Source organism: Lagopus leucura, unplaced genomic scaffold (assembly GCF_019238085.1).
Source record: "Lagopus leucura isolate 7727_CA_CO unplaced genomic scaffold, USGS_WTPT01 Super-Scaffold_100001, whole genome shotgun sequence".
Classification (NCBI taxonomy): Eukaryota; Metazoa; Chordata; class Aves; order Galliformes; family Phasianidae; genus Lagopus; species Lagopus leucura.
This window is the reverse complement of record NW_024962262.1, coordinates 14776524-14798874: the sequence shown is the minus strand read 5'-3', so window position 1 is coordinate 14798874 and position 22351 is coordinate 14776524. Positions and strand designations below refer to the sequence as shown.

General features: G+C 43.3%; 1 protein-coding gene across 1 annotated transcript in view; it reads left to right on the top strand.

Moving 5' to 3' along the window:
• The first annotated feature begins 2812 nt into the window (after positions 1-2812).
• Positions 2813-22351, top strand: part of DGKH (diacylglycerol kinase eta) — a 152894-nt gene continuing 133355 nt past the window's right edge. Inside the window, 2 exon segments of the mRNA XM_042868338.1 lie at positions 2813-2899; positions 2902-3177. Of these exon segments, the coding sequence (XP_042724272.1) occupies positions 2813-2899; positions 2902-3177 (363 nt within the window).

The following is a 22351-nucleotide window of genomic DNA, read 5'->3' as shown; positions in this document are numbered from 1 at the left end:
CCTGACTGGAGGATTAGTCTGGAGGATTTCAGTGGTGCCACTCATACCACGGCATCCATACCTGTGTTCCTCAAGATGAAATCTGCTATAAGGTGCTTCTCACATTAAGCCTGGCTTCAGCCAGTTGGGTAAGATGTAAAGATAGAGTCAGCTGGCAGTCCTCATCCAAAGGAAGTCCCAGGGACACCTCAGGCAGCATTACCTGGGCAAAGAGCAGAGCTGGATCTTAAGCATGTTTTAACTCCTTTGAAAAACAGAACAAGTGAGGAGCACTGAGAACTTGAAAACTTTCCTTGTGCATGGAAAATATGTATAACAACTTTACGCATGACTGCAAATGAATAACTCTTTTATACTTTATACAGCACAGCGTTTGGCTGGTGTTAACACCAAACTCGTTTGGTTTTCTCTGTTTTGAGGAACACTGAAAACTTCAGATGGTGGCGGATTTTAGCACTTATGGTTTTACAAATGCGTACTTTGTAGATCCCGTATTCACCTCAGACTGTACTTGGGGGGCATTTGTTATTTGCTGAGTACGGTTGCTCCCACTGAACTCTCCGCCTTAAGTGAGGAAACACTTCTAGTGTTTCAGTTCTGAAGTTAATCGAGACAAAGTGGAAGAGATCTGAGTCAAAGTGACAAGCACCCGGTGCCCTCTCCCTTGTCACTGGAACTGGATGGCCTTTAAGGTTCCTTCTAACCTAAGCCCATTCCATGATTCAGTGTTTTTTGGGTTTGGGCAGACAGTGAAGAGGAGGATGGCAATGGGGACGTCCATGTGGGGATGGATGACACGCTTTGCATGATGACACGCTGTGCAGGAGCTAGGGCTCATAGTTAAGCTCTGAATGTGAACAGAAGCTGGAGAGCCATGTTTATCGTCCATTCGCATTGCCCATTTCACCTACAGCCACTCATTGAACAGCATTTGAAATGAAGCACAGTGAAGGAAACCTGAGCTGTCTATGCAGATACCTAAGGAGATCTGCAGCAGACAAGTTACGTTTTATGCTTTAGAAAAAAAAATCTCCCAATGTGCAAACCTCAGGTCACCAATTGAGCCAACTTTGTGACCTCCCTAAATTCAAAGGCGTTCATCCGGAACTGCGGATAATGTTTCTCCTTTTCACCTTAATTCTGGAAGGTGGGTGAAACGCCTGCTTGTAAACAGTTTTGCACTCAGCTTTGCACAGGATCCCAGTCATGTGGTAGAGACACAGCTGTCACATGTACCGATATTTTGAATGCTTTTTTAGCATGGGAACAAATTTAACAGTAATAGTGTTGTTCATCTAAGCGCTGCTTAATTCAGTTGAATTAAATGGAGTCAGCGAGCGTTGTATTCTGTTAGCACCCAATGTTCCTCAAATCGCAGTCCCAGCCCTATGCAAACTGCATTAGCATTAATTAGCACACTGTCTTGTCACCTAGTCGCAGTATTCAGTTGTCATTTACCTTCAGAAAGCTCTGCTAGCTGTGAGCCATGTTCTGGGGTAATTTGCTGTTCTGAAGTTGCTGGGGAGGAGGAAGAGGAAGGAAGGCAGCTAGGGTGACAAAGTGTCTGTAAGCTTCTCTCTTGCTCTTTGTATCTGTGTCCTAAGTGAATTCAGTGCACACTTGCTCTTGCCCAAGTTTTATCTTACATTTTTGAGGCAGAACTCTTTCAGGGAAAGAACGAGACGAGTGAGGAAAAGGAGCTATGCGAGAACTTCATCTAGTTTCAGATGTGGTACTGGTGGCAGGACTTAGGCCCAGTTATTACCGTAATAAGAAACACAGGTACTCACAATTCCTTTAAAACGTACCCTAAAAGAAGTGATCCTACATAGAGAAGAGCAGTAGAACCTCATGGAAGTGCCTGATTTGGTGACACCTATGTGGGATACAACACCCGTGTGGCTTCATGCAGATCTTTCATTTCACCTACTGGAAATGAAAGTCCCAATGAAGGAAATAGGATATTCCAGTGTATGAAATCCAGCTCACAGCACGGTATTCACAGCATAGGATGTGCTCTGTGTTATGGTTTCGCTTTTGTTTCTCATTTGTTGCTCTGGATTTCGGTACTGGGGCACTTGTATTAGCTCATTGAGAGATGGAAGTTCCCTTTTGAGAAATATAAATAGAATTGTGGGAACAGAGAAGCCACAAGCATTGGTCGCTTTCTCATCTTTAATCCACTCCGTGCAGTTGGGAGCCGTGTGTTTTATTTGGTATTGCTGAGACTGAATGCTTATTTGGAACACTGACTACACGCAAAGCCACAGTCATTTCAGAGCTCCACAATTCAGAACATGTGGTGACATTTCGAGATCCCGGGAGCTGCCAGATCTGCGACGAGAAGGGAAAAGCCACCAGAGGACCGCTCTTATGTGAAGACAATAACTTCGAGCAAAGCAATACAAAAATTAAACGGATGTGGGAGAACAACCACGTCCCGTTTCGAGTCGATGCATCCCGTTAGGCACGCTGCTTTCTTGCTTTTCGGTGCCGGACGCGCGGAGCACAGCCGCACACCTCCCCTCTGCACCTGCACAGGTGCCCCATCCCCATGCCAGGCCGCTGGGCTGAGCCCCCCGCACAGTGCCCACGCGTGGCTGCGGGCTGGGGCCCGTTCCCCTCCCCTCCGCGTCCCCGGGGATGCCGCCCGCTCGGCCCCTCAGCTCTCGCCGCCCGCCCGCTCCATCCTCAGCCGCGCTCGGCGCTCCCCGCGGCGATGAGGGCTCGGGGGCCGGACCTTCCCGTCCCTGCCCGTTCCGAGCCGGGAACGGCTGCCGGCGGGCCGGGCCGTCGGAGGGGGCGGCGGAAGATGGCGGCCAAGCGATCGGCCCCACCAGCACCCGGCTCTTCCTCGCCTCCGTCCCTCCCCCCCGCACCGCCCCTTTCCCCACCCTCCCGCGGCCGCCTCCTCCCTCCTCCCCGGGGAGGGGAGCGGCAGCGGCTGCCCGGGCTGAGCCGGGCTCGTGTGCTCTCTCTCGGCAGGAGTCCGGGAAGATGGCCGGGGCCGAGGCAGGGATGAGCGGCGCCGGGATCCAGCAGCAGCCCCAGCAGCAGCCCCAGCACCCGGCGGCAGCGGCGGCGGCGGCGGACGAGTCGTCGGACAGCGAAGGGGAGCACGAGGGCCCCCAGAAACTCATCCGGAAAGTGTCCACCTCGGGCCAGATCCGCAGCAAGGTAAGCGGCGAGGGGACAGGAGCCCGCCGCCTCCGCCCCGGCACCCGACGGCGCGGCCCGTGGTCGCATCCCGCTGCCCCTCGGCTGAGGGGAGGCAGCCGTGCCTCTTCCTTCCTCCCCTCCCCTCCTCCCGGCCAGCTGCTGCGTCCACATCTGTCCCCGCTGGCAGGAAGCCCCCCGGGGCGGCGGGGCCGGAGGGGAAGCCGCCTGCCCGTAGCCGGCAGCCGCCCTGCCCTGCCCGCGTCCTGGGTGTGGGGGAAACAGCCTCCCTCTGCTCCTCTTCCTCAGCCGCATCCCGCCCGGCCCCGCTCGCTTCTCCTGCCCCGGCCCCGAGGAGCTCCGCGAGGAGTTGTGCGGCCCCGCCGGTGGCTGTGGGTCTGTAAAGCGGCTGTCAAAGTTTCGGGGCAGTGCGTTTTTTCGGCCGGCTCGGGCTGCGGAGCCGCCCCGGTGGGATTGCTGGCTTAACTTGGTGATGGATGGTGCGCTTGCATCACGGTTTTTCCTGTAAAATGAACTTCGGCGAGCACGTGTTGAAGGTTGCTTTTCTACCGAGACTTAAGCCAAGTAGAAGGATCTCTTGCAAAACACGGTCCAAGTTCCATGGATGCACAAAGCCCGGCTGAGGTCATCCTCGGGCAGATGGCACGTAGGGCTTGGGTTCTGCACCACGACTCGTGTGTTACTTCCTTTGCCTAGCCAAGTTTGTGAGGATCTGCTCTCGTGTTTGTGTGGGTTTGTGCCCTTCATCCCTAAAGCTCCACACACTACAACCAAAGTGCCTCTCGGCAAGAAGCGTTCGTTGCTTAGCGTTGGCATTATCCTGCTTATGTGTAAGGTGCTAAGCCTTTTTTTCCAAAAACCTTCTTGTTGTCACTGCCTTTAGTTGCTAAATGTAACTTTGCAGTTGTGATTTATGTTACCTGCTAGAATAACCCTTCAGCCAGGCCTAACTGCTGTTACACTGCGCTGTAAGTTGCATACAAACTTCCAGCTTTAACATCGCTCCTCTGTGGTGATCTTCAAAAAGGCAGAACTGGTGCTGTGTCATCTCTGCTGGTGCTAGGTGTGTGCAAGGCTTTGCTGTCCTTAGTGGATGATGCTTGTGTAAAGAAGATGTGAGGATTCTGTTCTCTTGAAACAGTTTTGTGGGCATGGGATCCCAGTGAGTTCTTACCCAGCGTTGTGGGTTGGTGGGATACTGAGGGCTGCAAATGAATGGCAAGATGGTCTTCTTTTAAGGCAATTCTGAATGTGATACTTTCGCTTATCTTAGTTTGCATCCCAGTTGTATTTCTGTGAATTGGATTTATATGGGAAACGCTAACTACAAGGGGGAATGGTTTTAAACTTAGACAGGGGAGGCTCAGGTTAGGTATTAGGAGGAAGTTTTTCACTTAGAGGGTGGTGATGCACTGGAACAGGTTGCCCAAGGAGGTTGTGGATGTCCCATCCCTGAAGGCATTTAAGGCCAGGCTGGATGTGGCTCTGGGCAGCCTGGTCTGGTGGTTGGTGACCCTGCACATAGCAGGGGGTGGAAACCAGATGATCATTGTGGTCCTTTTCAACCCAGGCCATTCTATGATTCCATGATAAAATGTTGCTTTACTTGTTAAAATTTACAGTAACGTGCAACTGAGAATATAAGTAACTTTTCATTTAAGTAAAAGTGATATATCTGTGTTAAGGACGAGACCCGCGTTCAATAATTCAGATGCACTTTATTTTATAACTCAGGATGCATTATTTAAAAGTAGCTGTATTTAGACTGACAACTCCCATTTAGTTTGAGGGTGTTTCATGTTTGCTGTTGCAGTAGTTGGTGATCAGTGGTTATACGAAACCACGAGAGCAAGGAACGTCAGGGAGCTGCTCTTTCACCCAGCCAGTCCCTTTCATTCAAATTAGATTTGTTAAGCTTCACTTACTCTGTGAATGTGTTTGTAAGCTAAGGTTTTAATTAAGTGGATGGGGTTTGTCTTACAGCTAAGAATAGACTTTTGAAAGAACCTGAAACATGCACGTTACATTTATCATTGATGTTCATGGGCCATTTAACACTGTGCTGTTTTTCTCTGGAGGTTGCTTATATACTTACTCGAGACGTTTCAGCAGTGTGGCGTTGATGCCTTAGCATGCAGCTGCACCAGAAAGTCTCTGCTGGCAATTGTTTTTATTTTACTTAAGGAAGATGTTATTTTTAGATGTTTTGGTACAGTTGATCATTTGTGAAAGCTCCCATATGGCGATTCTTTGCAGACAGAGCCCTTCAGTGGTGGATTTTTCTAGCGTCTATATAATAAGATTTAGCAAACATACGTATAATAGCAAAACCTTTTCCCTGGCATAAACACAGTTTTGATGATTTCTAACACCTGTAGTGCTCAGAGTGTATTTTTAAGCCTTGTCCTCTTGCTCCTACATCTGAACAAACGATTACTTGACCACGGGTGAAAATCAGAATGGGAAAGTGAAAGGAAGATGTAATTACACTGAAATTCATTGCTTTTCATATGCTGATCACATGCTCACTGCTCTGCTTAGAAATCTTTAGTCCAGTTTTGCTTACTCACATTGAGTAGTAACTTCCTCTGTGAATGGCTTGGCTGAGTTTAGTGGAACTGCTTTTACAGCATTGTGATACTTGAAGTGGATGGGTGGTAGGGCTCAACATCTCTGTAACTTTTAGTCTTGATCTACTTGTAAATTGCACATACTTACTTCTCATGTTTTTAGAGTATACGGAAGGCTTGCCTTGTGCTGAAATATGGCCACTATTTATTTCCCTGGTACAGAAAACCTGAAGATCAGCACGCTCTAGTTCTGCAAAATGAGGAATAAACAAGTATTCAGTGGGACAACACCTTGCCTGTATCTAGGAGCTGTTCACTCAAGCTGCACGCTTGTTTATAGGGTGATGCTGTGGCAGTAGAGGAGCCAGGACTGAAATTATTTAGCACTTCTATGAGACTAAAGACAGCATCTTTCATCCTTGTCCTGGAAGCTGTTGAATTGTGGAGCACATATGTGTTCCCGGAGGAAACGCAGCAGAACAAACAGGTGGCAAGTGCCCTGTGAAGTCTGAGTGGCTCAGGGCTGAAATCCCAAATGGGAAGTGTTGAAACCATTCTTGACTTCATGATGTTTACTGGCAGTTTTTCCCTGTCTCTGAGACCTCAGTATCTGGTATGTAAAAAGTGTCCTGGTAAAATTGTTTTTTGGAAAAGACAAGGCCAGGCTGGATGTGGCTCTGGGCAGCCCGATCTAGTGGCTGGTGACCCTGCCTGTGGCAGGTGAGTTGAAACTAGATGATCATTATGGTCCTTTTCAACCCAAGCCATTCTATGATATGTGTGTTTTATTTATTTATTTTTGGTGAAGATATTTAAAAATCTGTATTCAGTTTTGAAGCAGTGTGTATGATGATGTACCAGCAGTGTTGTACTGGGGAATCAAATCATGCAAAGCTCTTGCATCTGCATCAAATTCAGCTTCTTCACTTTCAAAGACGCTGGTTAAAGCAGTCAGTGCTCGTGCCTTTCTTAAACAAAGCAGATGATTTCATTTCTTCGGGGTTGCAGTATGAAAACTCTGCCTGTCATCAGCTGGGTCCTACTTTCTTTAAAGTTAATTGCTGTAGTGCGAAGTACATTCCTCACAAAGATGGTCTTGTTTTAGTCATTTATAGCTGGAACCTGTTGAGAAAGGAAGGCTCAGATTAGAACTGACAGTGTTGTTTTGGTTTTTTTTATTCAGCTTGGGGGCAAGCATGAGAAAATAGATGAAGTGATGCCTGGATGCTTGGAAGCAGAATAGTTAGATGGGCCTGGTGGTAGTTTCTGCTCATGTCTTGAGTACTCTGTGCTAGGAAGTGGATATGGAAAACAGCACTTTCATTGCTGACCTGGCTTCCCACTGTAATGGCTCCATGTGCTGTTAATGGGAAAGCTCTGTTGGATGTGTGTTTTTCTCTCCAATTTGCTATTGGGTATCTCACCTGTGCTTGTTTTTAGATAAAGCAGACATTCTGGAGCAGGGAGTATGAATTTGGAAATGCGAGAAAATAAGGTTTAGTTACTGAGAGAAACTCACCTGTAACACATCAAGGAGAATGCTGTCTTCACTTCCTTCACCCAAAATATTTTGTGTTGTTTGTTTGCTTGTTAAATCATGGAATTACTATGATGTGGGGGAATTTCTGAGTTATGGCTATGTTATAATTAGGAGAGGTAATAGTATTATTTAACTAAATTGCAAGAGTTATTACTAGAATTATCTTATCTTAGGTCTTTATATATTATTTTTTAGATACCTTAAATCATTATGGAGTAATAAAAGTGAATTAATTAAATTCCTACTGTGTTTTTATTGCTCTTAGTGGATAACACCAGCCATTTAGGAGCTGAGCCTTCAGAAAGTTTCTAAACTCTTCCATATGGTGACATTTCACAGTGCCAAATCCCAGTAGTCACTTCCTGTTTGTTTCTGGTATATGTTTCTATTCGATTACTATAGCTTGTTAATTCCCCTAAACATAATTGCTATTGTTGGTGTTGATGCTAGACCTCATGAACGTCATTCTCTGCAATGTCATCTGCTTTATATAGCTTTTATTATCTGGTAGGTGCTGATTTACTCAGCTAAGTCGTGGTCGATTTCTTTCTGATTAAGGAAACATGACTTATGTACCAGAAGTTGTCATGAGAATGCCACGGTAGCAAATGTAACCCTAATCTGGATTCTGTATGTGCATTAGGATTGTCTGAATCTGCATGGCTTCAAAATGCATTGTAATTTGCAATTTATTTTACAACTGCATTAACAGAAGTAGTGTTGCTAAACTATATCACTGTGTTTGTACAGCGTGGGGTGGAACTGGAATGACCCAGTGCATAGCAATCATCTTTGACTTCTTGGCACCTGATAGCACCTACTCAAAAGATTTAAGAGTGCTGCAGGGTATTTGTCTGCACTATTATGTTTTCCATAATTTTCATTCTACAGTTAAATCAGATGCCTGCTGTATGCTCTGTGTATCCATTATAGCAAGGTGTCCCACCAGCAGTTTTTTTTTTACAACTGTTGTAAAATCCCTGGCAAATTTGACTCCCTCCTCCTCATATTATGTGGTAGCTTTAACGTCATTTCTAAGTTATATGTTCAGAATCATTTATCAGTTTTTTATGCAGATGTGTATATTCATATAAGCACAAAATGGTTGGGCTGGAAGGGACCTTAAAGCCCACCTGCTCCCAACTCCCTGCAGTGGGCAGTGCCACCCACCTGTGCTCAGGCTGCCCAGAGCCCCATTCAACCTGGCCTTGAGCACCTCCAGGGTTGGGGCACTCACAGCTTCTCTAGGTGAGAGTTGTAGAGCACATCTGAGAGAAGCAAAATCATTTTTAGTATGTAATGGTATGTAATTTCTTGCTTTTCCTACCTGGTGCATCTCCATGTACTCTTTCAAAAAAGTGTCCATTAATGGGAAGTTTCAGTCAAAGACACAGTAGTTCTGGGAAGTTAAAAATGACTGAATGTGCTCTATACAGAAGGGAGTAGGGTTAGCCTGGCAGAGTGGTCATTACCCCTCCAAATTCTGATACATGTTTGTATAAAACTGAAATGAAATCTGCTAAGGCATTTTAATGATGCATGTATTGGCAAAGTTTAAATTACTAGTGAACTACCAGATAGGAGGAGCTTGTAACGTTTTTTTTTCAGTGGATATTTGCAAGCAGGTCTTCAAAGAAAATGTTGCTGCTTTTGCCTTTCGTTTGCTTTGTTTTTCTTAAAAGGATTAATGTAATTTTGTGTAGAAAAATAACATGAATTGCACTTTTTTTTTTTTCCTCAGACATACAGTGAACTGTGAATGTGGGAAAAAGAAAGACAAGATAATCACACTCCCATCTTTAATATAAGAGGCACTGATTTTGTTTTGCGTTTTGTTCCAAGGGAATGCCAAAAAGATCAGGTGGAACACATTGAGCTTGTTCTGCAATTTAGGGAAAATGTCTGGTTTTAAGAAGCACAAGAAGAGTCTATTTCAAGAACAAATGACAACTGGGAATCTCTTCTGAGGTGTTTTATCTGGTGAACTTCATGTGCACAGTCCTGAAGACAAGTAACAGTCGTTCCAGAGCTCAAGAAAGAACTGTCCTATAGCTGGATCTTTATCCATGTGAGGCTATATAGATAATTTGTGTACGTTTTGATTTCTTTCCAGTAGCTACATCAGGATCCAAAATGCCACAGGGCTTGCTGTATGACTGCTATATGAGTAGCTGGGCTATCCAGCTTAGCTTTGTGTGAGTAACAGAACACACAGAATGACAGTGATTTTGTAATTGAAGTAATGATCAAAAGAATAGTTCGTTTGGCTATCACAGAGCCTTCATATGAAAGGAAGTATCAAATCCTCTTGACTAGCTGAAGATGATAAAAGGCAACTTCGACCAGTGCTCTTGCTCTGGGACATTACAAAGGGCCAAGGGTTTTCTGTTTAATTATGTTACTTTCATTTTCTTTGGCCAACTTGTCCTTCTGGTTGTCCTTCTTTGGCCAACTGTCCTTCTACAAACAGCACGTGTAGTCTGCAGGCTTAGCTAGTAGGTAATATTGTGTTGTGTATTTATGTGTGGATTCACTGAAGTTCAGAATACAGAGTTTTGGGTGTAAGATCATGCTTCTGTGGTAGTTTTGACATTCTGGATTTCTTTTCTCTTCTGGTAGAGGTGATTAATGCAGGACTCTGTGTCTTGTGAAGGTAGTTCAGGAGCTTACCATGAGTGAAGCTAGCGGAGGAACCACAGGAAATGCATTTTGTTCTGCTTGGCCATTATTATTTCTTTTTGAGATTTTCTTTTTTTTTTTTTTTTTTTCTTCCCACGTGATGTTCTCTATTCTTATTTCTAATACAGGTGAATGTGATGCTAGAATGCTGCTGACAGCATGGCTAGCTTTGGTCACTTCTTTCAGTTTTATGCCAATGCTTGGATCTCATCTCAAAAGAAAAAACAAAACATTCTTCCTTTAAACTTTACATTTGCCACCTTTTTACATTACCTCTTTATCCCTTCTTATCTTGTCTTCAAAGCATAAGTTGCATTGTCCAAAGTCTTTAAAAACCAAGGGCCAGGCTACTGAATAACAGTGCAGTAGCCATAGCTCTGTTAAAGTGAGTTCAAGCTACAATGCTCAGTTTGCTAGCAATGGTGTAGTAGCCACGCTGGGTGGCATCCATAACTTATATTCCTCCTGTTACAATAAAAAGAAGTGCCATTCTTTCTTAATGTTGTGATGAATACAGCATTTACAAACGAGCTTGACACTGACCCAAAAAGAATACTATTTCACTGATGTGCTAAAAGTAAGAACACCGAATTAGAGGGTATTTAAAATGCAATAAGAGATTTATTCTACTAAAACAGTTAAGCAGATGCTGAAACACTTCAGTTGTCCTGTACACTTTTACATGATTAATTACTTCTTAAAATTAAGCCGGCGCTTAAGTGCTTGTTGGATGTGGGCCATAGAAATTTTGTACGCAAAGTCAGAACATGGTTGACTTAAAAGTTTTACCATGTAGGAATTATCCTGATATATTGCACAATTATGAAGAAATAGCAAATAATTTTTCTTCAGCTATTATTATTATTATTATTTTTCATTTGACTAATGTTCTTGCTTGGAAATATTTCAGTGCTTAGATACTAAAGGCACGATAACTGGTCTGTGCTCCTGGGACGTTTAAGATTATTGTAATGAAATCGGCAAGGCTTCCTAATTGATGGGAATTGATTTGTTTATTACAGGAGCGGTGTGAGATTTATGATGATCTGAACCATTCATTTCCTTGCCTTTAAATGTTTGGGTCTTGTAAATGGTGTGAGAGAGCTCTGCGTTGTTGTCACTAAGCAACCTTAATAGGGTTTTGGAGCCGAGGAGCAGCACACTGCCGGTGAGCCTCCCCGTGCTTTTGCTGGCTGGGCAGGAGGATGAACCCCTCAGTGGTAGCTGCCAGAGGATGCTTGCAGCCGATTGCAGGGCTTTTAGAGATGTCTGTGCTAAAGGAAGCCGGCCGTGCCGCTGGAGTTGCTTTGCGCTTCTGGCACAGCTTCGTGCTGGGAAGATGTGCCTCTGTCTTTCATGCATGTGGAGAATTAAGTGGATCTAAAGGGCTGTCGTGCTGCTCTGGTCAGTTATGTCCTGTTGTGTGACTGCTTAAATTTAGCAACTCCGTTTGGCTGTCTTCGGTCTGACAGCTGGTAGTCCTGCGAGCTGCTGTAGTACTGGGGAGGAGGAGGGAGGTCAGTGGGCTCCCGGTGGCATAAGAGGCTCAGTACATCCACGAAGCTCACCAGAAGCCAACAGGCAGACTTCTTCCCTCACTGTGCACGCTTTGTGTTGGTCGTGAGAACAGGCACATGCTTCTGTGTTTGTTTTAATGCTCCCATAGAGACATCTTGCTGATCATCTCCTCCTTTCCTTCCTGCTGCTGTCCCTGTTTCTTCAGAGCTGCAGCTGAGAAAGGGCAGCATCCCTGTCCCTTTCAGCCTGCAACTCTGCAGGTTTCTCTCTCCCAGTAATGCCAATGAAGAGAGGAGTTTCCAAACCCCAAACTTTGGTTGGGTGTGGAGTATCAGAGAAGGTGCAAATCTATGAGATTGCTCCTCTGGATAGCTTCACTCCATGCTGCCTGTTTTGAGGGCTCTCATCTGTTCTGGGAGCAGACATTCACTCAGGAACTGTGGGCTTGAAAGCCAGTGTACTTTTTTTGATGGATTTTTATCTGTTATTGTCATTTTTTGCCTGATATCTTGGAAGGCTTCCTGTGAGTTATTGTATTGACAACTATTGTTTGCCTCTGTCTCAGCTTTCTAGTTGATAAAAGTGTAAAAGAGAGTCCAAAAAGTGGTTGTGATGAGTCAAGCACCCCATCACTGTAAGAATAGCATAGAATACACTGACTTGGGACTCATAATGCTGATGGAATACAGCTCCTGTATGGTGTTGTTCACGGTGCATGCACTAATTCCTTCATGTTAACTTGCTGCATTTGTAACACACAAATTCTTCCTGTGATGAATGCTGAGAGGGTATAGGTCTGCAGTGGGGAACTGATATAACCGAATTACTTGGGTCTGAGATGTAGAGCAAATGGTTCTGATTAAGCTTTTAAAGAAAGAAATACAAAATGTTTTTATTGTTTACACAACTTCTCATTAAAGGCAAAACAAACAAAAAGAGCTGTGAAGCCTGAGCTCCTATCCGATGCTGTTAACCTTCTTTTTTCTTTTTTTTTTTTCTCTCAAACGAGTTAACTTGCCTAAGCAAACTGTGCATGTAGTCTGGAAGTTTGCATTATAATGCTTTCGTTGAGGGGAAAAAAGAACTTGAGATAGGTTTCTTATGTAGCTCAGTTAACTGCAGATTGGGTTTTATATTTTTTTTTATAAAGAATGAACTATGCATGAATCCTGGTCTAATGCGAATACCTGTATGCTATTTCTTGTCTGCTTCTGGGATAAAAGGGGACTTTACCTGTATTGGTTAGCATGTTAGGGCCTGTGCTTGCATCCTTTCTCCCTTGCCCCACTTGCTAATGTTACAAAATCCCTAAATAAAAGTGCTGTGGGCTTCAGAAGGTTGTCAGTTTCGTACCCATGTCCCTGAGGCTTCACTGAAAAACTGAGTGCTGCTGCTTCTGCAGCATTTCAAAGGAAAAGGAGATAACAAGAAATGCAGAACTTCTGATGAGCTCTTGTCAAAAGCAAGCTATTAAATGTGCTGGTTGACATCAAGCTGCATGGTTAAATCCATGCTACTTTTGCATATTATCTCACGTTACCTGGCGTTCCCAGGTGAACATGATAGCAGCGCATAGCTGTGGGTCTGAAAAGAATACATAATCTCTGTTCCAGTTTCTTTAACCTTTGTGTGGTTCTGATTACACGTACACTTCAGACAATCTTAATTCTTGCACAATGCGATCAGCACTTCAGTCTGTGTGTGTGTATGAATAAGTACTAATGTTTTATTTTATTTTTTTTTTTTAATCCTTTTTGCTTGCATTATTTAGGGCAGGAAAAAAAACAAAAAACACCAGTGCATCAAGTCAGTTTTGCACTTGGTCGGTGAGTGGAGGAGACGAAAGGAGTTAACATCACAGGTTCTGCTCCTTCCCCACCCTTCCTCAGCAGTTTTACAAAGGGCTGCTATTTCAGATTACCCTTTGAGCCTGTGATAAACCTGTGTCCCTGCCTCACAGCCAGCAGTTGGAAACGAGTGGGAAATTTTATATTTTTCTATTTGAGCTACAAAAAAAAAAAAAGCCTCAAAAACCTGCAGGTAAATGAGCTTCTGCTGGGTTTTGTGCTAAGGATGATTATACCTTTTCTTTGAAATACACACCAGGGTTATTTATAGCTCATCCGCAGTTGAAATTACCATGAGTAGGTGTGAGAGAATACAGAAAGGGGCTTTTTGTAGGTAAAAAGTATTTATGGGGTTTGGTACAGAAGCAAAATAATTATTTGGGTTGGAAAGGACTTCTGGAGTGCCACCTCCATGCTTAGAGAGGGGACACTTTCAAAGCAGCATAAGGTTGCTCAGAGCCATTCTTTTGCAAATTATGTTTTACACACCATCAGAATGTGTCTGGCTCCTGATACATTTTATATTAGGCATTCTCTGTTTTCTTCACACACCATGCTGAGGATAACCTGTGTCTGCTAAGGAAGATTTGTCAGCAGGTAAAGGCTTGTTTAGATACCTTCAGAAGCAAAAAAAAAAAAAAATAGAAGGAAAAAAAATTATTTTCAATGGTACGAGTTTAGGAAAGATTGTGGAAGGTAAAAAGCACCTTTATTTCCCTCTCTCTACTGCCTTATAGCATGAGTGTGAGGTGCCAGAGTACACTTAGCGTACCTAATTTGGAGTGCTTTAAATAGCTTTCTGTTTGCATTACAGATAAGTGTGTGAATGCAGATCAGTGGTATGGAATCATGTCATGTCCTGTCAAGTTCTAAAACTGTTCTCCTCTCTCTAAACCTCTCTAGACAGATTTCTGTCTATTTTAGTACTATTTTAGCACTGGCTGATTTGCCACAAGACTGATTCAAATTAAAATTTGAATGGACACTCCTGGGAGCTGGAAATTAAACTGCTCTATGACAAAAGGAAATGACAAACACTGAAATTATTTCTACGTTGCTGTTCTGCATCAGGTTTCTGACCCAGGTTTTGACCAAGATGCAGTACACTGCCACTGAGGGTGGCTGGTTTCATACTGCACCATCTCCACAGTTCATATCACAGATCTACCAACAGAGGTGACTGCGCACTTCTTGGAGGTGCTGAAGGGTGACTCAGAGATCACGAGTCTGGCACAGAGTAGGACCCACCAAAGACAGCAAAGAGATGCTTGGTGTGGAGCCTTGGTGACAGTAGGCTTTCTGACCCTTTTTTGTGTCCTGGGTATACTTAGTGTTCTCTTTCTGCTAAATTTTGTGATTATGAAACATCTCTGATGGTGTAGTTTAGCAGCAAGGCTGTCTGTCTCCTCTTTGAGCCTATACTCGATCTTCCCTTCTACTTGACCTCGAACCACTTAAACTCTGTGGGTCTTGAGTTGTTAATACCACTAATCAGTTATGCTAAGACACATGGTTATGGAAGAATAGCAATGTCAGCTCTTCTCCACAAGGTGTTAAGCGAGACTCAGCTTCTGATTCTTTCTGTGCATGATTTTGTAGTATACAAAAAAGCATTTATGTTTTCTTTCATTGGAGTGGTATGCAATGTAGTTTACAGAAAAATGAACTATACTAGCCTCTATGACAAAATCAATAGATATTATCCACAGGGGAAAAAAAAAAAGTTGTTGATCATGCTGAATTTAATGATGGCCTTTGTTTTAATTGCAAACTTATCTTAACTTTTTAGAGGAGAGGTTGAAAATCCTGAGCAGTATCTTGTTAAACTGTGTGATAGCCTGAGGTTTTCTTTGCTTTATCAGAGAATGGCAGAACTGTAGAGGCTGTATGGGACAATCTAGTCCAACCCTCTGCTAAATCAGGTTCCCTAGAGTAGGTTTACACTGGAAATGTGACTGAATCTGCACTTAATTTTTATGCTAGCAAATGGGGCTTGCAGTGAGAATTTCAATGCATTCTATGTGAAAATATTTGCAATATATATGAGAACTGCTCCAAAAGTAATGCCTCTTATTGTACTATGTTGGCCCATGACATCAGAGGTAGGTGTTGATGGTACAGCAGTAGATGTTGAACCTTCCCACCAGTGTCCCACTACATTTTGTTGCATGTGACAGATGGCAGCAGAGGGGCAGTCTGACAGAATGGTGTCTGACATGGAAGTGTGGATGAAGCAAAGAAGTGGCACTGAATTCCTCCATGCTGAAAACAGTTACATCCATTAACATCCATCAGTGCAGGTTTTTATGAAAATGACATGCAGGCTCTTGTTCTTCGTTGGTGAAAATGTATAGCTGACAGTGGTGACTGTATTGAAAAATAGTGTTTTGTGGCTGAGAGTTCGCTCTATTAAATACTGTTACTGTGCTCTTTGAACCTGTTGTATTTTCCATGGAAATAAATCGGAGGCATTACTTTCAGAGCAAACTACGTGTGTCTCTGTGTATATATTGTATACGTAGTTAAGCACTGTGTAGCTTGACTGTCTTTCTCTTTACAGATGTTTCTTTCAGGTTTAACATTTGAGAAAAGCAGTGCCAGGGTGAAGTCTGAAGTTCAGGCAGTTCGCTGACGAAGTTCAGAGTTGTGCCCATTATAGAAACACTGTTTATATTGCTCCAGTTAAGAACATCATAGCATGTCTATTACAACTTTTGCCTTTTATATGTTGGCTATAAAAACTAATTCTAAACTGAAACAAGAATGTAGTCTTGATGTTTTATTACTCAGAGTTAATATATGGTGCAAGGCCATCTGAGAGTATTCAAGAATAAGTGCTGCTCCTGATTGCAATCTCTCTTGGCAACTTAGGCTGGGTTCATTGCACACAGGCAAGTGGCTGCTGGAGTGTTGGTGGGAGGTTTTTGTCTTTGTTGTTATTTTCACAAGTTGCATAGAGAAGAGTACAATTTGAAATGTCAGCATCCTGGGATTTGGACAATGAGGTTGGATATGCTTGGCATTCCTATAAAAGCTTCTGTGGAAAAGAATGGAGAGGGCAACCAGCATGATTCCACAGTGCGATTTAAATGCAGTGTGATGTGTGGGACAGCTTCCTTCTGAAACAAGATGAAAGCATAGGTAGAAGATACTTTGCTGTTTGCATGCAAACTTGGGAACTGCATTTTGGGTGGCGTCTTGGACATCTGGAACTATCGCATCACAGCAAATGCTGAACTTGGCTGTCTCTTTCAGTGACCTGATAGTCTCTTTCTCTTTTTTTTTTTTCTTCTTTTCTCTTTTTTGGCCTAAACATGGACATAATGTTGCTGATGAATGGATTATTTATTTATTTTCTTTTAGCTTTTAGGGTGTCTTCCCCTGTCATCATGGCCAAGCAGAAGCTTGAACGGAAACTAAGTGGAGGAGAGTGAGTGCAGTGCATCAGTCAGGAGGGTGTAGTACTCCATCTACTTGAACCAGATATAAAGAAATACAGAGTAACACTGGAGCAGGTGTGACTTACTACTTTGTGCACAGTGCTTCCTACACACCTTACCTTCTCAATTCACACTGAGGAAGTCTATAGCAAACATGAAACAGGATTTAAATGCTAGTGGGTTGTGCTTGCTGCTGCGCACGTGCCCCTAAAATTACCAGGGGGCAACATGGTCAGTAAGGTAATCTGAGGGCCTTAGATCTCCTGCACCATATCTGCTATTGCACGTAGTAGTGGGTTTTAACAGCTTTTCTCCCACAAATTTTTGTACGTGACTACTTGGTGCTTATGGGATAAGCTTAATTCTGTGGGTGGATCTTAAAAGGGAAGATGTTGCCTGGAGGGCATATTCAGCCTATGAAAGTGCTCATTATTTTTCTACAATCTGTAGCTCCTGAGGCACTCAATTTTTTTTCTTTTTTTGCCTTACTTCTCCTCAGGTGGGTCCCTACCCATGAATTTGTGATGTTATTTCAGTTAAGAGTGCCTTTTTAATTGCTGTTATCTGAGCCCAAATAGTAAAAACATGACTGGCTGTCTTCTTAGAAATGCAGCCAACCTGTTCCCTTTTTATAGAGTGGAATGAAGATTTCCGAAGCCTTTTATGTCTTCTGAGGATAAGAACTTGTTCTAATTTGAGGACAGTTTTTTTTTCCTTGGTTGGTGCTAGACAGATGTGAAGGTTGTGTAGGCTAGTGGGATCAAAGGACTGTGATGTGGTTGCCAGTATTGGAAATCCTTCTGTATGTGCAAACTTTTAATTTCACAGATATGTGTGTCTTCTGAAATGGGTATTCCCCTGCTGCAGTTACCTGTGAGGCTGATGAATGTACCTGTGGCATTGTGTTATATTTTAAAGCCTGTCTGTCAAGCTAGACAGGCCATATTCTGCTCCCTCTCAGCACCACTCGCCAGAGTGATCTTGGGGATTCTTCAGAAAACATTTTAATTTCCGAGGAGAAAATTGCAACTCCTAAGCTGAGACAGAAACTATAGAATTTATTGAACATTTGTTTACAAAGCCTTTTAATTTTCTCTTCAGTTGAACTGTGTACTTCTGAGCTGTCATGGCACGTCTGTGAGGTCTATTGGTTGCTCTGGAGAGAAGGGGGGAATGGCCAGAAATGAACTCTTTCAGTTTAAGTCATTTTCTGTTCTCATGTGTTTTTCTTTTCTAAAATAACTGAATTGGGTTCAAAGGACTTAAGTGTATCAGTGGACCTTGGGGCTGGGTACTGGGCCATAGTATCAATCTGATATGGCAGAACAGTGGTTATCAGCTGTATTCTTGGCTGGGTTACGTGTGATTACCTGTTGTGAAAGCAGCCATATAGTAATCCTGGGCTGCATCAAAAACAGTGTGGCAAGGGAGATGATCCTGCCCCTTCCTGCTCCAAGTGAGACCTCACTTGGAGTACTGTGTCCACATGTGGAGTCCTCAGTGCAGGAGGGACATGGACCTGCTGGAGTGCATCAGGAGGAGGGCCTCAAAAATGATTCAAAAGGGAAGGAACACCCCTCCTATAAGGACAGGCTAAGAGAGCTGGGGCTGTTCAGCATGGAGAAGAGAATGCTCTGAGGAGATGGGATGAAGGGGATGGACTCTTTAGTAGGATCCATTGTGATAGGACAAGGGGAAATGTTTTCAAACTAAAAACAGGGGAGATTTGGACTAAATGTAAGGAAGAAATTTTTTACAGTGAGGGTGGTGAGGCACAGGTTGCCCAAAGAGGTGGTTGATTCTCCATCCCTGGAGACATTCAAGGCCAGGCCGGATCAGGCTCTGAGCACCTGATTGAGGTGTAGATGTGTCTGTGCATTGCAGGGGAGTTCGACTAGATGACCTTTGAAGATCCCTTCCAACTCTGAGGATTCTGTAATTCTCTGAATTTGTGCTGAAGTGGGGTCCATGAACTGCTTGTCCATGTGTCAAACGTAGGAGACCTCTTGTACTTTGGAAAAACAGTCAAACTGTTGGGTGTAATTATATGTTCTGAGCTTTCTTTTTCACAGTGTGCTCTTCAGGAGTACTTTATCAGAAAAATACATGTAACATGCCTCTTCCTGTGAGGTGTTTTCTTTCTTTCTTTTCTTTCTTTGCCTTTTTTTTTTTTTTTTTTTTTTTTTTTTTTTTTTTCTCTTCTGTATCAGCTTTATTTTCAGTTGTCATACTGATGACATGTCTGTCTGGAAGATGGTGGTGCTGCATAGAGATGCCCTCACCAGCCCCAAATGAACTTGCTTGCTTGCCTTCTGGTTCCTGCATAGCCATGTTGTGCTTTGTTCCCAAAGGAGCTAATTAGCTGGGGTGTTACATCATGCTACAGTGGTTATCTTGCTTCCAGTTCCAATGTACTTCACTTAGCGATAGCTCACATATCTCTGCAAAACACTGCGTTGTATTGTTCAGGCCTGTCCCAAATACGAGGAGAGATTTATGGCAGGGAGCTCAATCCTACTTCCTTATTTCTTCGTTCTTTGTACTGAGGTGAATTAGCTCCTCAGTTCAGGATGATTTCTTCCATTCTGCTGAAAATCTCTTTTTGCACAGAGGGAGCAATTCTTCTCTCTCTTTTCCTTTTTGTCTTTGTGTGGCTCATCACTAAACTCACCACTCTGCACCTGGAGCAGTCCTCAGTGCTTCACCTGCTCAAGGTAACAGTGGCTCTAGGAGCAGCCTGCCAGGTCCTGTGAGCTTATTTAGTGGCATGATGTTCGAAGGACTGTAAGAGGAGACGGGGAGTTGTATGCTTCCTATGGTAAAGGAGAGGAGAATCCAAAACCTTCCTTCTGTTCTTGGTATAGACATTGTTTCCTTTTTCTCATGTGAATGGTGCAGTGAAATACGGCTAGCAGTGTTGTACCTGCATGCATTCAAACTCCACGGGAATCTTGGGTGCTGTCTTCACATAAGGACCTAGGTTAGGGGATATAAAAAATGGCATGAGGAAGAACTGTCTGATGTTTTCAACACCTTCACTTTTTTTCCCAGTGAAAAGTTATGTGAAGCTGTAGCAGAAAGAGATTGGACCTGCCCTAGTCCAAATAAAAATGCCTACGTGGTGAGGTGGTCTAATCAGTATCAGAGCTTCCCCGTTTCAGAATTTTCCAATGTGTGTTTGTTGCTTTCTTTATTTGTTTGGGTTTTTAAATCGTTCATTGACCTAAGAAATATAGTTATTGTAGTTAACAATACTGTTATAACACGCGCTGACAAAATCCAGATAACTCAAAGTTGGGCTGACACTTGATCCTTTACTCATACTATTGTTCCATAATATTTTTTCCTCCATGACATCATGAACTATGAAAGTGCCAACACTTTTTTTTTTTTTTTTTTTTTTTTTTCAAGCTGCCTAGCCTTTTCTTCCTTCGTGCCATAACCTTTATGCTTAAAAATAACTTATTTTTCTTTGTGTTTAGTGCATGTTTTGAGAGGAAGCCGATCACCATGTGAGAATGTTTAACATCTGCAGTGGTTTTACCACCACATATTCAAAGCAGTTGGCACATGCATTTATCTGCAGGGGTACAATGACATTTTTCTCAGCAGCTGTATCCATGACAACAACTGGGAATGTCCATGCCTCCTTTTAGTTTTCAGAAGGGTATGAATTCTTACCTTCCTGATGAAATCCTTGGAAGAAAAAGCTGCACAGTTTTAGTTGAGCTGGTTTCCCTTCAGCCGTTAAATTATGGGCTCTCCCAAGTGCTTTAGCATCAAAGTAGCAAAAGAAAAGAACTATATGTATCCATGTGTACTGAGAGAAGAGTGAGTGAGCCTTTGTTTCACGGTCAGCTGCTACAACCTAGTGTGAATTGCGCAAGTGTTTGACAAGTGAAGTTCGTGGGAAGTTCCCTTTATTTGCAGTGTTAACATCTGTACCAAGTATGTTATTTAAAGTGTTTAAGGTCAGGGATGTAAGGGGTAGCGTATTGTTATGAAATTCAATTCTGTAACACATAAAAAACTGTTTTCCTTGTGAGCAGAAAGAATAAAGTTACTCCTGAGTAGCGTGCTGTCTGTTTTCAAACATAGCAGATTGGTGCATGGAGTGGGACAGTGACACTGAAGCAATAGATGGGGCAGCTCTTTCGGAGCACTCAGCACCCAGAAAATCCAACGTGACTTACGTGTCTAAGCTAGAGTCATTAATACTGAATGTTCTTGAAAACCAGATGATTCTTAAGGTGTTCTGTTAGGAATATAGCTGAAGTAAGAGCATGGAAAAAAAAAGGACCGAGGTAACTTTATTTTCTTTTGCACAGAAATCTGAATTCAAGGATGAAGCCACTGTACACAGCCTGCTAATATGTAGGCTGACAAAACTCAGCAGTTTCTTAGGAGCTGAGGTTTTGGTGGCTGTGAAAATCAAACTATGGGTCTTATTGCTTTGAGAGGGTTAACATCCATGTTAACACCTCTTCTGCATGCTCTCTTTTCGGACCTCGTGAGTAATTTCTGGACTTCCCAGTACATCCAGCTTTTCTTCTTACTAGGTTTCAATGTAAACACTGACCCTAACAGATGATAGAAGTATTTAAACTGATTTACTCACAGTTAACTCTACAAGTTGTGTAGATTTTGCTCAGAGAAACGCAAGTGTGGGAAGGGGGATAAAAGATAGCTTTCTTACTGTTTTCTGCCCTATGCTGTTCTGAAAGGAGGAGAGAGGAGTCTTTGCACCTTTACTTTTGGGAATTTGCAGGAAAACAGGGGAGCCATAGAAGTGATGGAAGGAGATTGAAGCAGACAGTTTTTAGAAGCCCAGAGCAGGCTTAATTGAAGAAAGCCCTCAGAATTGCCAGTCTGCAAGGAAGAGTTCGAAGAAGGGTCTTGGTAGTCCCATGGGTAGTCAGGGAGAGTTTGCATGTGGTTGTTAAATGTTTCACGTGTTGATAGATGTTTTACATCCCTGGAAGCATTCAAGGCCAGGCTGGATGTGGCTCTGGGCAGCCTGGTCTGGTGGTTGGTGACCCTGCACATAGCAGGGGGTTGAAACTATCTTCGATGATCTTTGAAGTCCTTTCCAACCCAGGCCATTCTATGATTCACTTTGCAGTTCTGAATTTTTGCTATTGATTGAAGTGGTATAGATTATTAATTATTTGTTGTCATAAAATGTTAGCTGCAGGGTTGGAACTGTTTGTTGTCTTTTGGCTGTGTGTACCTCAAGGGATGGAGGGTGGAGGCTAACCTCAGTTTATAGCTGTGAAGGCTGAGATGAAAGTCTTCACCATTTCCAGAAAAAGGAAGCAGCTGTGACAGACTTGGGAGCTCCTAAGGACCACTTGGATCTCCTTCTACAGAGAAATGTATTCTCCAGAACAAGAGTAGTGTGTCTGGAGAGGCTGTTACAAAGTCATTGCACGGAAGAAGTGCACAGACAAGACTAGCTTGTCTGATGGTTTGTGAAGGATGCTAGAGGCAGGCTAGGAGCCCTTGAGATGATGTGAGATAGTCAAATGTATGTATATTTTGAAGTGAAGTAAACAGAAGTCCCCTCTGCCCTGAGCTGCT